Here is an 18,056-nt window from a genome sequence, read left to right as displayed (position 1 = left end):
AAGACACAAGGGTGCAATAAAATTAGCATGCAAATACAATGCCCAATTTGCATTTTCCCCCCACGGTCAGCGGAACCAAAAGGAAAGAAAATCAATTGTCTATTAGGTCAGCTTCATACACATCAAGAGCTCAAATTAGATCATTGTAACGACTCTTCTAATTTTCAGGCTGCCAAATTAATATGAAATGGTAGTAAGCAGCCCAACTTTCCATCATTTCAGCAGCAAACAGAAGCCACCACAGAATGCCTGTTCTAAGATAGCAAATGATACGGCACACAGTGAATGCAAAATTAGTATAATGTGCTTACGCATATGGTGATATTATTGTTGTTTATAGTGCTGAATACAAAACTCCAATGTTATCTTTCAGTTACCATACTGTGTTATGTCCTACCGCCCCCCTCCAAGTAAGTTAAATGATGCCTCCTTTTTCTTCCTGTTTCCAACTTTTAATGAAAGATCAAGCTCAATCACTGCCACAGTGTCCTACCTGTCAATGACTACTTCACCTTCAACCACAACAATGCACGAGCACATGATACAAATTTAATGTAAACCACTGCAAACTAGACTGCGGAAAATATGAATTCAGCAACAGAGTGATCAATGCCTTGATCACTACCCAATTCACTACCCGATTCTGTGGTTTCTTCCCCAAACCCGAAAAACTTTAACCTTAGACTATCTATTGTCGACCTCACCACATTCCTAAGAGGTCTTTAAGGGGCATGCATAGGCGCACCATCGTGCCTACCATCCCTGTCTTACTGTCCTATTGTCCTCATTTATCTGGAGGCGTCTGTAATATCAAAAGCAACATGAGAAAATATTTTACTGAAAGAGTAGTAGATCCTTGGAACAAACTTCCAGCAGCCGTGGTCAGTAAATCCACATTAACTGAATTTAAATATGCCTGGGATAAACATAGATCCATCCTAAGATAAAATACAGGAAATAGTATAAGGGCAGACTAGATGGACCATGAGGTCTTTTTCTGCCATCAGTCTTCTATGTTTCTATGTTTCTATCTGTACTTACTTTGCTTATATTTATGTTTATACTTATATCTGCTATCTGTACATATTTGACAAACAAACAAACAAATAAATAATCCCCCCCACCCCGGCAGCTGGAAAACAACTTTTCAGAGAATGGTTAGACAGAGTAGTTTGGGAACCAATTTGTTATTGATGTGCTATGTTTCTTATTAGTGAAGTGAATAATGATGGTGCGCAGTTTCTCCCTTCTTTCTTCCCCAATCCTTCCATGTTTTAAAAATATTCTTGTACAGTCCAGCATCTACCTATCACATTTCTTATCTCTCTTTCTAGCTATTGTCCCAAAATAGAAAGGATTTGTTATCTAACTCACAAGTAAATAAAGGAAATGAATTCTTCCTCAATATGCCAGTAACAGTAAACACAAGGCAAAATGTATCTTTCGTTTTCCCCCTGAATGCTATTTCGTGATAACAATATTTTTTGATGTTCTTTACCTGGTTGTCCCAGAAAGCTGTGGATTCATTGAACCTGGCATGCGGCCAGTTAATTATTCAATTAAACCAATTAGAATTTCTTGAATATCTTTATGCTACAGAAAAAAAAGGGTACTTGAAATTAGAATTTTCAAACCAAGTACAGGGATTTTTATAAAAAATAGTTTATTAAGTTTCAAATGTACAGGGATTTAAACTGTGAGGGTTGTAGTCAGGATGATCAAAAAATCATGACCTTATGGATAAATATAGTTTTATTGACTAACACAGTTAGAACACACCCAAAAGGTGGCCATGGCTAGTCAGAAGGTGAACACAAAAGGTGGGCACTGTTGTTGCTAGAGAAATATGATCCATCAGGATTTCTTATCTACACAGCTGACTCCTGGCTCCTTCTGTCCTTCAGGAAATGTTACTGTCTTTCACTGTTTGTGTCTGGCTCATCTTCAGAGTCAAGGAATTTCTGTTTTTCTAGCCACCAACTAATGAAGGTCACTCTGGGGTCATATGCATTGTTCTTTTATTACAATTATGCACTCACCATAAGAACATAAGAAGAGCCATGCTGAATCGGGCCAAAGCCCATCGAGTCCAGCATTCTGTGTCACACAGTGGTCCTCCAATTGTACATAGGGATCTTGAGCAGAAAGAGAAGGCAAATCCCTCCCTTTCCCTTGACCCCCAACAAATGGTACCCAAGGCAATCTTGCCTGCCTCAACCAACATAGAGGTGGCACTTGGACATCCGTTTCAATAACTACCATTTGATCAACCCTTCATTTCTTTTCATTTAAATGTAGCATACAAAATTGAAACAGCCAGGGAAAATATGTTTCTTTTATACAAGAAAAACTGATTGTGATGAAAACTTTCAAAACTTAAAATTTATTTGAATATTCAAAAAGATTCAAAAGTTATACAATAAACTAATCAAAATTTGTACCGGAGACAAAATTCCTTGTTGTGCCTAACCACACTTATTTACTTACTTATTTGACTTCTATGCCACCCAATTCCAATGGGACTCAGGGCGGCTCTTGGCAAAATAAAGTATTCTATTAATTCTGCTAATTAAATCCAAAATTACTTCTTAAAGCAGCTAAACCCCTTGGTAATTGTTGCTATATGTTTGTGTACATTTATTAGTGTGGGCTGATAAAGCCTGGCATATGATTGTTTTGCAAAAACAATGTTAAGGGATTTATTGGAACTGAGGAATGAATCTTGATTTCTATGGATCCAATGCCATATTCTTCCTTTGAAAAGTTTTTATAAAGCCCAAATGTCATAGAACCTGGTTCCCCCCCTCCCTTTTTTTTCTTCAGAAAATTCTTCCAGACTTTAACAAGCCCCTTTTGTAAATCCAATATAGCAAAAATTATCAAGGGCATTCTTTTAATTGGGTGTGAAATTTTGGGAGTTGAAGTACACAAGTCTTAAAGTTTCCAAGGTTGGATAGCCCTGGCCTAAACCAATAATGGGGAATGTCTTGTTATAGACCATTTGTGTCCCATAAAACTTTTTATCTGGCTTGCCAAAGACATTTCACCCCCTACCCCAACAAGTTCTATATCTTGGTTCTATGGATCAACAGTTTTCTAAACTCCTTGAATTTCTTTAGGAAGAAAAGCTTAGTCTTAGTCAAGAAAAACTGTCGTAGTCTAAAGGTTTTGACTCAAAAGTGCAGTTGCTTGAAATCTTGCTTATCCTTCAACTTTCACATTGGAAAAAGCAAGAAACAAGGCAAAAAGAAATACACAAAACAAAGGCACTCAGGAACTGCCCTACCCCTCAAAATCCTTTATTTAAGGTTTATTTAGGAAGAGGAACGTCAATTTCATGATTTAATTTTCTTTTTTAAAAGAAAATTAATTTTTCTTTTTTAAATTTTCTTTTTTCTTTCTTCAACAGTGAATCTTCGTCCCGGAGCAGAACAGAAAGTGGTGTTTATTACAGCCCGTGTCCATCCAGGGGAAACACCATCATCTCTTGTATGCCAAGGTGAATAGCTACATATGTATGCATTTGAATGAAATTCAGGAACAGAATCTTCTTATCTCTGTATGGAAACTGACTCTAACCTGTCTGTTAGCCTCTGCTACTTAAAATTGCATGCTTGATCATTTTAGTTTTAAATTTTAAATGGGGATGCTTTGGATCTACACCATCATTCTGCCACCTTATGGCCATCAGGATTAGCCCTAGAAAAAATTCCACTCTGAAATTTTGGAGTCAGTGTGCATGATTATAATCTACATAAATCTATGGTTGACATCTATGGTTGAGGCTTTCTAGTTAGGGAACCCAAACATCACCATAAAACAAACCTTATACAGTATCCTAGCATTAGCTATGGAAGTAAATACGGTTTAAACTAAGTTTAGTAATATATTACTGAATGAGCATTTTTGACAAAATTTTCATTTGGTAATGAGTTTTTACTCATGTTACATGGGAGAAAAAATAACCAATCAAGAGCAAATTAAGGAGCTGATTGTATACTAAGGCTGGGTTATTTTTTGCTGTTTCTTAATATTATTATTACGGTAAATTTATTTGCCGCCCATCTCACAGTTCAAGGCACTTGCATTTTAGTGACATGAACATGATTTAGTGATATGAACATGATATTTCAGCTTTTTAATCACAATTTCCTTGTGAATTTCACTGAACTGTTGAATCAACTTCCTAATGGCATTATTTTAGCTATTCTTTTCTTCTGAAAGAAATATCATCTTTACACTTTAATTTTCTGCTGTAGTATATTTTGTGAGGCTATTGTATTCACTTTTTTATAACCTTAGGACCCTTTTCGACATTCAGATGGATTTGTTGGTCGTGGTGAGGAAATAAAATATAGTGTAGCTGTGTGATTACAGCTAACTTTCAGATAATCTTAGTCTAATTTAAAGCATCAGTTCAGATGAGGAAGAGAAAAGCAAAACTGAAAACTTTGATTCTCATATCATAAAGAAATATAATTCCAAAGTGGTTTTGGGGTAGCTTTTCATTATACTTTTGCACAAAATTAAGTTAAATCAAGTGGTGTGAAATGAAAATGTATTCTTTGTTAAACAGCATTTGTGTTTTATGTATTTTTAACACATATCCATCTGGTTGGGAAAAATACCTGAAGCTAAGTTTGGATCCACCTGGAGAATGGACAGTGTCTTCTAACAGATCATAGAAACATAGAAGACTCACGGCAGAAAAAGACCTCATGGTCCATCTAGTCTGCCCTTATACTATTTCCTGTATTTTATCTTACAATGGATATATGTTTATCCCAGGCATGTTTAAATTCAGTTACTGTGGATTTATCCAACCACGTCTTTCTTAACCTAATATTCTCAACATGCCATTTTCTATACTGCCTGAGAAATATGGGAGTTGATGTCCAAGTTATCTGAAGGACATCAAGTTAAAGAAGTGACATTTAATGAATCTTACATTTTAAAGGTGGTTTTCCAAATCAGTTTTTACCCATTTTTTTTTTAGAAAAGATCATATTCGCAGAAATATAAATAAGACTTTATTATCGTTTTCTGTTCTAACCCCAAAGTCTTCCTGGACACCTTCAGAGACTGATCCCAGGAGACAAAGCTACAGAGCAATTTCATCCTCAGGACCAAACTGGCATAAAACCATCATCATTCCCAATTTCCCTTCATGAAAAAGCAAATTCTTGATCTAATGGGATATATTATATTTTGCATATTGCAAGTCCCATAATAGGCAAATGGGAAAGAACTATATGAGCTGGCTAGCTGTTTCAATTTTATTTTAATTCCCTATTGACTAATTCACACTTCTCTGTTGAATGATGGCCTTGAATCATATCACAATTCCAGGAGGTCATTTGTCTCTCTTTCACCTCTATTCTTTTCCCTGTTTTCTCCTCTATTCTGCTCTCTAACTGTCTTGCTTGTTCAGGCAGAAGTCTTCATGGACCAGAACTTTGATTTTTCTTCTTCTTCTCTCCATCTAAATTCGTCTTGGGAATCAATTCTATTGGGTTTGGTATGGCACAATATTGTGCATTTGCTTGCTTATATGCCACTGATTTTCCCAATAAAACTCCCTCTTCATTTTAGCTAATAAAATATCTCTTTTGATGGAGCTGACTAAATGCACACATTGCACTAAATCATGTTGAAGTCTATTTAGTTTAGCATTGAGTGTTTGTACGTAGTCATTCAATTCTGGATCATTGCATAAATCATAGTCAGCAAACAATATATACAGTAGTATAATATATCAACTCAGTCTATACCAATCGCCACAGCTCTGCATTCTAAGGTATTGCTAGTATAATAGACACTAGACAAATCCTAAAGCCCCTGTCTTGGTGGGACTGCAGTACAGTCTCTAGTCTAGAGGAAGACATTACAGCTTTTAAATTAATAACCAATTAAACAGAAATTCAAGGAAAGCTTTCCAGTCATTTGCTACACCTAACAAAAATCCCTCCGAAACCCTGCAGCAATGTGATCAGTCTGATCAAGAACCGACATTCAATTTCCCACCTTCGCTACTTTTAAGAAATGCCTCTTATCTGTGTTCAGCAGCAGGAATAGCATTGGGATTGAATAGTAAGTTCTAACAAGTCCAATAGTGACCTATCTATAAGCAAACCCTAGCAAATAGGTCACACAAAAGATGGCAAGGGGTGATAGGGCTTTGACGGGAGAGATAAGACTTAGATTTAATTTTTGAGAACTATTTCCATTTCTCCGGAGGATTAGAAAGTCCCCTGTGGGGAAAAAGGAACTGAATTAATCATTCTTCTACCTGTGGGCTCTGCTGTAATCTTCAAATGATAGTATCTCCAGATTGGGATATGAAAGTAAATTGGGCTCAGTTGCCTCTGCGTAGCTCTTTGACCCCAAATACCCACAAAGATGCAGAAAGTGTGTTTTTGCTTTTATCCAGTGATACCACCATCAAGAGATCTTGCTTAAAATGGCGCTAAAGATATTCAGAACTAAATCAATTTGTAAGCTTCTGCTTTGGGGTTTTCTTTTTCTTTTTTCACAACAGTCCAGAAAAGAAAATGCACTGTGGCAGAACTAGCCCATTTATTCTATAAATGACAGACAGATTTTTTTAAAAGTATAATTTCCCCAAATTGTTGCACTATTTCTTTAAAAGGAGCTGTCTGGGATCTACTGTACCTATTCATAACTACCATGTTTCCCCGAAAATAAGACACTGTCTTATATTAATTTTTGCTCCAAAAGTTGTGCTACGTCTTATTTTCGGGGGGTAATTTGTCTCAAATAAGACAAATTCACAGGCAGAAAAGCTGACACCCCCAAAGAAAGTGTACTGTACGGTACACTGATTACGGTACGGTACCTGTCAGTATGGCACACACACACACACGAACGATGGCACTTATATGGTACAACAGTATACTCCCGCTATTGCAGCTTCCGGCCACCAGAGGAACTACAGTCTACGCACTGTAGTGGAGAGTGTAATGGCGGTGAGACAGCAGCAGACTGTGTCTGCTGTACTGGATGGTACAAAGTGATGGAAGGGGCCAGCAGGGGACGCCACATTATTACGGTACCGCTATGAACAGCTTTGAATTGTACCGTATGTTTTTCCACCGTACCGTATGTAAACTTGACTACGCCTTCATTTTTTGGGGGTGCCTTATATTAGCAAATTCTGCAAAACCTCTGACATGCCTTACTTTCGGGGTATGTCTTATTTTCGGGGAAACAGGGTAGTAACTGCCTGGAAACTCCCTGGGAGCAAGCATGTTAGATTCCTGCAAGCCAGATTGGATAGTTCAAGTCTTAATGGGTTGTGTGGAAAAAGTTGGTACTAAAATGATATGCAACTAGTCCTTTTTAATTCTGTGTTCAAACTTCCAGCAGCAGAAGACTGGGGTTCATAATATAAGGTTTCTCAGACATTTTCTTGAAGCTCCAAGGGGATCCAAATACCCATACTCCCCTTGTAAACAGGCCCTGCTTACTAACTGCCTACGAATGTATCTTTCCTTAGTCCCAGGATCCCGTCGGAGATACTCAGAGTAAAATATATCTATGAAAGAATAGAAAAGAAGATATAGTAATAGAACACATCAATGAAAGAATAGAAGAAGAGGTATAGGAGATATAGGAGAGCAATAGGACAGGGGACAGAAGGCACTCTAGTGCACTTGTACTCGCCCCTTACTGACCTCTTAGGAATCTGGATAGGTCAACCGTAGATAATCTAAGGGTAAAGTGTTGGGGGTTTGGGGATGACACTATGGAGTTCGGTAATGAGTTCCACGCTTCGACAATTCGGTTACTGAAGTCATACTTTTTACAGTCAAGTTTGGAGCGGTTAATATTAAGTTTAAATCTGTTGTGTGCTCTTGTGTTGTTGTGGTTGAAGCTGAAGTAGTTGCAGACAGGCAGGACGTTGCAGCATATGATCTTGTGGGCAATACTTAGATCTTGTTTAAGGCGTCTTAGTTCTAGGCTTTCTAGGCCCAGGATTGAAAGTCTAGTCTTGTAGGACCTTGCCATTTAATAAACTTATTTTTATTCATTTATTTTTTGACCACAGTAGTTTCTTGGCCAAGGGATTAAGAATCTCTTCACATTCACACCATTGATAAATCAAGGGCCACAATCACAAGGTTATTGGTATGGGAGTGTGGTGGAGCATTTAAAATATGTTAGGAAGCAGAACAACTTCACTAGGCTCTTAGTTTAAAACCCTAATGCAATCAGACCAGTGCCTAAAACAGGTGTTCATAAAAAGCATTATCTTTGTGAAATTATAGAGTGATTTTATTCTGTCATTGTGAATATATTGTATCCTATACAATCAGAACACATTAATATTCAAAATTGTTACCAGGTATTGTCACTTACTTACCTCTACATATTCTTCGGACTAATCCTTGACTCAATTCTCCATATATTGGGCCAATATTTCTTGAATTATTCAATCATCATCCTAACTCCCTCCTCCAGCTTTCTGTAGTGCCCCCTAAAGTGATCACCATCTTCTAGTGGTAGAACTACTAGTGCTAGAACTACTACCAGTAGAACGACTATCTGTACTGAGACATATTTTCAGTGATAATGAGTAGTTCTTGGTAACAAATCCATGTTCAGGATAACTTTTCTTTTACCTGCCATGATTATAGGAATCACTTTTGGGAAAGAATAGCTATATCCCCAGAACCTTTATGATCCAGTTTTCATATTTATTCATGTTGAACATCTGAATGGTAAGTTATGTAGCATTTATTTTAGTGAGACCTCAGTGAGAGATGAGGAAATCTTCTTCTCATCTAAGCTACTTTTCTGACCTCAAGAAAGAAAATTATTTTAACCTTCATGCTCAATTTGGTACCCTCTGTAGGACTTCTTAAAAGCATTTCAACTGATGCATAACTTTGAATGTTGTCATATAATATCTTCATTAATATAATCACTCCTGGAGTTGATAATTCCCCATATGGTGTGGTAAAATGGAACAAGCTCGCTTGATGATATTGGTAGCTTTAGACAGTTGTTCTCCTCTGACAATTTTTATTCTCATTCACCTTCAATAGTTTTCTAGAGCCTTCTTGCGGCTCATGTCAATCACACTATTTTTCTTACTTTATCTTTTGACCCTTTGCTTCTTCCCTGCCTTGGCAGAGTTTGAATGAATTGATTTTTATTTTGCTTCATTCTTTTCTTTCTAAATTGCCCTACACTTGCATCCTTCTCTCCCTAGATCCCTATTCAGTCCATTGAGACTATGACCCAACCACTGGAAATGGTTGTCTCTTTGGGAGACCATGTGTGTATAACATATCTATTTATAGACTGGTAAAGAAACCTCAATAATAAGAACAAGAGTGCCTTGGAGATTTTTATTTTGTTGGATGATTCCAAAACCTTCCAGGAATACTTACACTTTGCTGTTCCAGAAATTTGGCTTATTGTCTACCCTCTAAATATCTTGAATTAAAATTTGCAGATGTTAACATGTTAGTTGAAAGGTCTGAGATTTGTAGTACAATATATTTCAATTGTGGAATCAGAAGGCACGTGTTTCCATCTAGCAACAAATGTTTGGTTATCTGAGATTTGTTTAGCTCTCTCTCTCCTTATTTTATTGCTTATTATTACTTTTTGAATCAAAGTTATTATATCTACTAACTTAGACACTTTAAAATGTGTATTAATATTATGTATTTTTCCTTCCTCCTTGACAATTGTAGGAAAAATAAAATAAAATGGGAAAAAACAAGCAATAAAATAATCATTAAAAATATTAAAGCCCCCTTAAAAGTTAACAGTCTATACTGTTTATACTGCAGCAATAAATTAGCAATGAAAGTAAATGCAGCAGAAATAAATACAATAATATTTAATTCATTGAGTACTGAAAATAAAGTTTCATTGCACTAGGCAAGTCTCCTTTAGGCTATTGCATCATAGCTAAACTAAGAATTTTTAAGGTCACTTGTAACATCTACCTTTTACATTGCTCTCTTAAGATATAAATACAAAAATGCTATAGTAGATCAGTTCTTTTTTTCCTTTTTAAAAAATTTTTTTTTATTAATTTTCATAAAAGACACACAAGACAAACATACATTTAACATAAATAGGGGCTACAATTGCCCCGCTCAAAATAGAAGTTTTTCTAATACAGAAAAGAAAAACACTAAAATTTGTAAGATCAATACAGAGAATAGAAAATATTTTTTTTCATATGTTTAAACTTTTCTTTTAAAAAATCAAATCATATATATATTGCTTTGTATTCCAATCATTTAGCATTCTTTTTATTTAACCATACATAAATCCTTTCCCAAATTCTAAAAAAATCAGATTCTTCTTGATTATTTAATCGCCTTGTCAGTTCTAGTATATAGAACTTAAAGAAAGATTCTTCATGATCTAAATCAATGGTTCTCAATCATTTTTTGGCCATGCCCCAACAAAGCATCTCTAAAATCCTGATGCCCCTCCCCCCTGTGACATATAATTCTTATGATGCAAAAAGTGAACTCCTACTCAAACAGAGGCCATTTTGGCCTTTTTGGTCCCTAAAAGGCCATTAACGTGGTTTAAACAAGGTTCCAATTGCCCCCATTAAAAATCAAATCGCCCCTCTGTGGGGTGTGGGTCCTACATTGGGAACCATTGGACTAAACACTATTTGGTATCCTTTGTTAAAATAGTATTTCCTCAACTTTGTGGTCACCAAGATATAGTAGTGTTAGTAGTAGTAGATGCTTGGAACAAACTTCCATCAGACGTGGTTGGTAAATCCACAGTAACTGAATTTAAACATGCCTGGGATATATATATATATCCAGGTAAAATACAGGAAATAGTATAAGAGCAGACTAGATGGACCATGATGCCATCAATCTTCTATATTTCTATGTTTCTAAGATATGCAAAACTACCATCTCCAAAAACTTCAGTTTATATAACCTTTGGAAATTATGAGAGTTATAGTCTCCAAAATGAAAAAGGTATATTTATTATTTATTATTTATTAATCAGATTTGTATGCCGCCCCTCTCCGCAGACTCGGGGCGGCTCACAGCAATCGCCATACAATGTAAACAAATCCAATATTTAAATTAATTTTAAAACACCACAAGTTAAAACCAATCATACACACTAGCATACCATACATAAATTTTATAAGCCTAGGGGGAAGGAACATGTCAATTCCCCCATGCCTGACGACAGAGGTGGGTTTTAAGGAGCTTACGAAAGGCTAGGAGGGTGGGGGCAACTCTGATATCCGGGGGGAGTTGATTCCAAAGGGTCGGGGCCGCCACAGAGAAGGCTCTTCCCCTGGGTCCCGCCAAACGACATTGTTTAGTTGACGGGACCCGGAGAAGGCCAACTCTGTGGGACCTAACTGGTCGCTGGGATTCGTGCGGCAGAAGGTGGTCCCGGAGATATTCTGGTCCGGTGCCATGAAGGGCTTTATAGGTCATAACCAACACTTTGAATTTTGACCGGAAACTGATCGGCAACCAATGCAGACTGCGGAGTGTTGGTGTGACATGGGCAAATTTAGGAAAGCCCATGATAGCTCTCGCAGCTGCATTCTGCACGATCTGAAGTTTCCGAACACTTTTCAAAGGTAGCCCCATGTAGAGAGCATTACAGTAGTCGAGCCTCGAGGTGATGAGGGCATGAGTGACTGTGAGCAGTGACTCCCGGTCCAAATATGGCCGCAACTGGTGCACCAGGCGAACCTGGGCAAACGCCCCCCTCGCCACAGCTGAAAGATGTTTCTCTAATGTGAGCTGTGGATCGAGGAGGACGCCCAAGTTGCGAACCCTCTCTGAGGGGGTTAGTGACTCACCCCCCCCAGGGTGATGGACGGACAGATGGAATTGTCCTTGGGAGGCAAAACCCACAGCCACTCCGTCTTATCCGGGTTGAGTTTGAGTCTGTTGACACCCATCCAGACCCCAACAGCCTCCAGGCACCGGCACATCACTTCCACTGCTTCGCCGACTGGACACGGGGTGGAGATGTAGAGCTGGGTATCATCTGCATACTGATGATACCTCACCCCATGCCCTTGGATGATCTCACCCAATGGTTTCATGTAGATATTAAATAGTAGGGGGGAGAGGACCGACCCCTGAGGCACCCCACAAGGGAGTAACCTAGAGGTCGACCTCTGACCCCCCACTAACACCGACTGCGACCGACCAGAGAGGTAGGAAGAGAACCACTGAAGGACAGTGCCTCCCACTCCCAACCCCTCCAGCCGGTGCAGAAGGATACCATGGTCGATGGTATCGAAAGCCGCTGAGAGGTCAAGAAGCACCAGGACAGAGGATAAACCCCTGTCCCGGGCCCGCCAGAGATCATCCATCAGCGCGACCAAAGCAGTTTCCGTGCTGTAGCCGGGCCTGAATCCTGACTGTTGAGGACCTAGATAATCGGCTTCTTCCAAGGACCGCTGGAGTTGGAGCGCCACCACGTTCTCAACAACCTTCCCCATAAAGGGAAGGTTGGAGACTGGTCGATAGTTGTTGAGAATGGCTGGGTCCAGGGAAGGCTTCTTGAGGAGGGGGCGCACAAGTGCCTCCTTGTAGGGATCCGGGAAGGACCCCCTCCCCAAAGAAGCGTTGACAATCTCCTGGACCCAGCTGATGCCATATCTGAAACCCGGCTGGGCAAATTTCAGAGAGAGGGATTCCTCCCTCTGGGCCCAGCCAGGTTTCAGTGACACATGCCAGGTCGGCCTCCTCATCCAGGATCAGATCCCGGATGAGGAGAGCTTTATTTACCACCGACCTGGCATTGAGTAGCAGCAGCTTGAGCCCAGGGCCAGAATTACACTCATCACCAGCACCCAGGATTGGGTTCACAGAGCCGGAACAAGGGATCGTTATTACGCAACGATCCCTCGTTCCCCTGGAACGGCTAGCTCTGTGGCCCCCGCCATATCTGCCTCTCCCCAGCAGGACCGGAATATTCCGACCCTCTACCACCTCAGACATCGGTGCCCCCTCCCCTCCTGCCTCTCCTGTGTCAGGTAGGCTAATCAAGTCATTCATACCATTTCCATTCATTTCATCCATACCAAAGTTCCACCCAGCCCACCCATAACAATCATTCATTTCATACATATCATCATACCCACCCCAATAATTCATTAGTTTTAAAACCCCTTCTAAGAAATTAGCTAAAATATTAATTATTAAAATTCAATATAGATTCAATTAAAAAGAAAAGCAATAACGTAATGATTTCTCTTGCTTTCAGTGGAATACAATTTTTTTACAGCAAATATGTATTATATTTTTATTACTTGCAGTGTAATACACTGAAGAGCATGGTGGCTCATGAGGTTAGAATGCAAGCCTGATGGTCAGTAGGCTTGTGTTTGAGATCCAGTTCTATCACGTGGCGGAGTAAGCTCCCATCATGCTTCAGATTCTGCTGACCCAGTGGTTCAAAAGCAGGCGACCATGAGTAGATAAATGGGTACCACTTTGGTGGACAACTTCATGGGGACATAAGGAGCCTCAACTGGGCATTCCATGGGCAACAGTGATGTTACTGGCAAATCTTTCATTATAGTGGCTAATGAAATACCTTAATTTACTAACATATAAAGAACAAATCTGGCAGAATTCTGGAAAACAGAAACTTTGCTGACAATAACAGGCTAAGAAGTCATAGCTAGCGACTGTGCTGTACAGTGTTCCCTCAATTTCCATGGGGGATGCATTCCAAGACTGCCCGCGAAAGTCGAATTTCCGTGAAGTACAGATGCGGAAGTAAATGCACTATTTTTGGCTATGAACAGTATCACAAGCCTTCCCTTAGCACTTTAAACCCCTAAATTGCAATTTCCCATTCCCTTAGCAACCATTTACTCGCCATGTTTATTTATTAAAGTTTATTTTAAAAAATATTTATTAAAGGTGGATGAAAGTTTGGCAATGACATATGATGTCATCAGGTGGGAAAAACGTGGTATAGGGGGAAAAACCACGAAGTATTTTTTAATTAATATTTTTGAAAAACCGTGGTACAGACTTTTTGCGAAGTTCGAACCCGTGAAAATCGAGGGAACACTGTAGTGGCAAAGTTGATAATGCATCTCTTTAACAGAAGTTTAGTAAAATTCTTACAAGCTTCCTTACATTAAACAAATTACACAGCAAGACCATTTTAGACATTTGAATAAACAAATGGAGAAACAAATGGAAGGGACAGAGAGCATGTGTTACTAGAACATTTTATTATTATATTTTAAAGAAATGTATATTTAGTAGTTACTCTTCTGTTGCATCTCATTCTTTTTTCTTACGTTGTTTTGTATTGCGTTATGTGCCAAGAAATGAAAAAAGAAAAGAAAATAAAAAAGAAAGGAAAAGAAAAAAGAAAGGAAAGCAACCAAATATTTATTTTTATTACTCTCCAAACTGTAGCCTGTAAATAAAAGAACAACCTCATCCCTGCTGATAAGGACATAGCTGATTGTCAGCCATGCTTTATTCTAATATGTAGCTTAGACGGTGAGAAGCACATCTTTTCTATGAAGAAGTCCAGTTGATATGGCAACCAGCAAAGTCTCTCAGCTAGAGCAACCTCCATGTGTGACCTCTATCTGAATTTCAGGTGAAGAGATCTCTAAAGCAGGCAGCGTTCTGTGAACGTAGACGCCTTCGGAGCCTTTTGTTAAATAAATCACTTCTCTTTCTCCTTAGTCTGGAGTATTCCTTGACTCATCTCGAAGAACCCTAGGTCTTCTCAGTGTGATTGGTTGACAGATGTTTTAATATCAGACTTCAGTGAATATTTTCTGTTCACTTTGCATTATTTCTCTTTGTGGAAGTGAAACACAATACTTTTACTCTGGAAGTACAGATTAAAGGTTCAATTTCCCCCTACAAATTGGCATTAATTATTAGAAATTATACCAGGATTATCCGGAAAGTAAGGTTACAAAGCATATAGCTCTCACGGGCATAGAATTAAATAGTATATTTTGGATGTTCAGTACAGGTAATAGTAAATAGATAGGGACATTGTATCTCTTTGAGACAAGGAGAGGCCACCCTAACCCTAACTCATGAGTGATGTCAAGTTGGCTACCTTTAAACCAGTCACATGACCTTTAAGCCTCCCTAGTCACATGATCGTCAAGCCACTCCCATCTGGTCACATGGCTGGCAAGCCACACCCACAAAATAAGCCACACCCACAGTGTGGTGGTAAAAATATTTGCAGCCCTTCACTGTTTACTACTATAGTCAGGCAGCTGGCTAAGTGGTGCAGGTGAAGTTCTCGTCTCGCAATCAGGAGGCTGTGACTTCAATCCTAGGTAATGGCAAATATTTCTCTCTCTGGGCACAATGAGTAAATATCAGCAATGGGCACCTGGCCAGCTCCATTTGCCCTGACTCCACCCTGATGCAAGGGATTATGGGATCATTAAAAAAAAAAGCTATACAGTTAAAAGTGCTATGTCAAGAACACACTAATGTATGCATGCTCATGTGCACACTATAGATGCTTAGTGGTTTTAAAAAATATATTTGCAAAGGTCAGAATTATTCTTTCCAGAGATCTAATATGCTTCCAGCAAATATGGGGAATTTTTCAGCTTTCATTCTTTTCTTCTTTCCCTACAGATGAGAATATCAAAACATATTAATAGTTTACAAAACATTTCCAAATCCAACAGTCTCAAATTCAAAACATTCTTTGTGAGCATGAAATATCCAACTGTGTTAAATAGATTGTTTTGAATATTATGGAAGTGTTTGGAACTCAGTTTCAAAGCCAAATACTCAGCTTAACATTCACTTTAAATAACCAGGAAACCTTACTTAAACGAAAAGAATATAGGTGGGTTAAGTGTGAAATCCTTGATGCTGTTGGAGCTCGGTTGCTTTTGGGCAGATGTTTTGTTTATGGCATGTTACTACACTGGGTAACATCTTCAGTGTTAGAGGAGAGTGGGATTTGCTTTCTGTTTATATATAGTAGCTTGCCGTGTTAGTGTTGTTTTTTCCCCTTGATAGTTTCTTGATTAGGTGTTGTTTATGGCATGATTGTTTGCCTGATTAAGGTATTGCATACTGCTTGAATGTTTGTCTAGTGTTAATCCTTCCTATCTGGGTGTTGATTGCTGATGATGAGGTGTTCTGTATTTTTGTTTTCCTTTCTGTTAATGTCTTTTTTTAATGATGTATAAACGTTATTTATCTCCATATACCTGTTGATGGCTGCTTTGTCTGAATGCCAAGATTTCAGGAATTCCCCAGTGTTTTTCCATTTAGTTTGGTCAAAGATACTCAGTTTCCCAATTTGTGTTATTTCATCAACCACCTGTAGATGATAGCCAGGTAAGGATATTGGTTGAAGGAGAGATCTCCACTTTCTAATCATGGCCCCTGACCCCCAACACCTTCCTGCTTAGATTCATGCATTATTCCTGCAGTTTCCTGCTGCCACCATTCCTCTTCTGATACCTTGTTCATGGTCATCTTGTTTCATACCAACTTATTCCCCTGTGAACTAGTCATGATGATGATAATTACAATAAGGAAGGTAATAATGAAGCACTAGTGATAATGATAATTGTGAGCAAGGAAAATTAAAACAAGTAATGTCATTTCCTGCCTCTTGTGGTTTTGAGAAGAGCACTTTTGTCTTATTTATTTATTTATTTATTTATTTATTTATTTATTTATTTATTTATTTATTTATTTATTTATTTATTTATTTATATTTGTATGCCGCCCCTCTCCGCAGACTCGGGGCGGCTCACAACAAAGTGAAAAACAATTTATAACAAATCTAAATTTCTACTAAAAACATTTTAAAAACCCCATTTTCTAAACACACATACATACACACATACCATTCATAAATTGTATATGCCCGGGGGAGATGTCTCAGTTCCCCCATGCCTGACGACACAGGTGGGTCTTAAGGAGCTTACGAAAGGCAAGGAGAGTAGGGGCAGTTCTAATCTCCGGGGGGAGTTGGTTTCAGAGGGTCGGGGCCGCCACAGAGAAGGCTCTTCCCCTGGGGCCCGCCAACCGACATTGTTTAGTTGACGGGACCCGGAGAAGGCCCACTCTGTGGGACCTAATCGGTCGCTGGGTCTTCTTCTGAAGGGTTGCAAATGAAGATATTTTTATGATTTAAGTGAGTTTTACTAAAAATAAATAGCTTAAATTGGGTACAAGCAATTAGAATTGGGTGAAATAATACTGATATGATCACAAATAGCATTTCAAAGCTCAATCTCCTGTAAACCTATATTGACTTATATCAGGGGTATCAAACTCATGTTATCATGGCAGGTCATGTGATATATTGGGATTTCCCCCCTCTTTGCTAAACCCGGTGTGGGCATGCCCATTGCTGGCACATGGGCCAGGAGTTTGACAGTTCTGACTTCAGTGGTGGGATTCCAAATCTTTTCCTGCCAATTCTATGAGAGAGCACGTTGCACATGTTTTGGCCGCATGTGCAGCACTCAAAGACCGCCCACAGTATTAGCGCAGGTGAGCTGAGCTGTTATTTAGATCAGCGAAGGCATGGCAATCCGCTCTGCTGCATGAATCAGCTGAGCTAAAAAACCAAGGGAGTATAAGAAAGGGAACGGCAGAGGCAGAAGTACAAGTTACAAATTACAACGGCAGAGGCCATTACAAGTTATGCATGGTATGTTTGTGTGTATGTCTGGTTTATAATAAGGGTTTTTAGTTGTTTTATTAATTGGATTGTTACATGTTGTTTTTTATCATTGTTGTTAGCCGCCCCGAGTCTACAGAGAGGGGCGGCATACAAATCCAATAAATAAATAAATAAATGGCAGGAACGGGAGGAGTGGGAGGGCAGGGACAGCCAACGGTGGTATTTGCCGGTTCTCCAAACTACTCAAAATTTCCCCTACCGATTAACCTGAATTGGTCCATACTGGCGGAATACCACCTCTGCCTGACTTATATTGTAGTAGAGGACCAGACTGAGCCACATTGTGGAGTCAAACACATAACCACTTTTGAGTCACTCCACTCCCACAAGAG

General features: G+C 38.9%; 1 protein-coding gene across 1 annotated transcript in view; it reads left to right on the top strand.

The window, feature by feature from the left end:
* The window catches only part of BEND5 (BEN domain containing 5), a 1,001,406-nt gene that overhangs the window by 743,728 nt on the left and 239,622 nt on the right, over positions 1-18,056 (top strand). The window contains exon 7 of the mRNA XM_070745887.1: positions 3,410-3,499. Within this exon, the coding sequence (XP_070601988.1) occupies positions 3,410-3,499 (90 nt within the window). The remainder of the gene's footprint in view (positions 1-3,409; positions 3,500-18,056) is intronic.

Source organism: Erythrolamprus reginae, chromosome 3, assembly GCF_031021105.1.
Source record: "Erythrolamprus reginae isolate rEryReg1 chromosome 3, rEryReg1.hap1, whole genome shotgun sequence".
NCBI lineage: Eukaryota > Metazoa > Chordata > Lepidosauria > Squamata > Dipsadidae > Erythrolamprus > Erythrolamprus reginae.
Note: the sequence above shows the minus strand (reverse complement) of the source record. Positions and strands in the feature narration are given on the sequence as shown.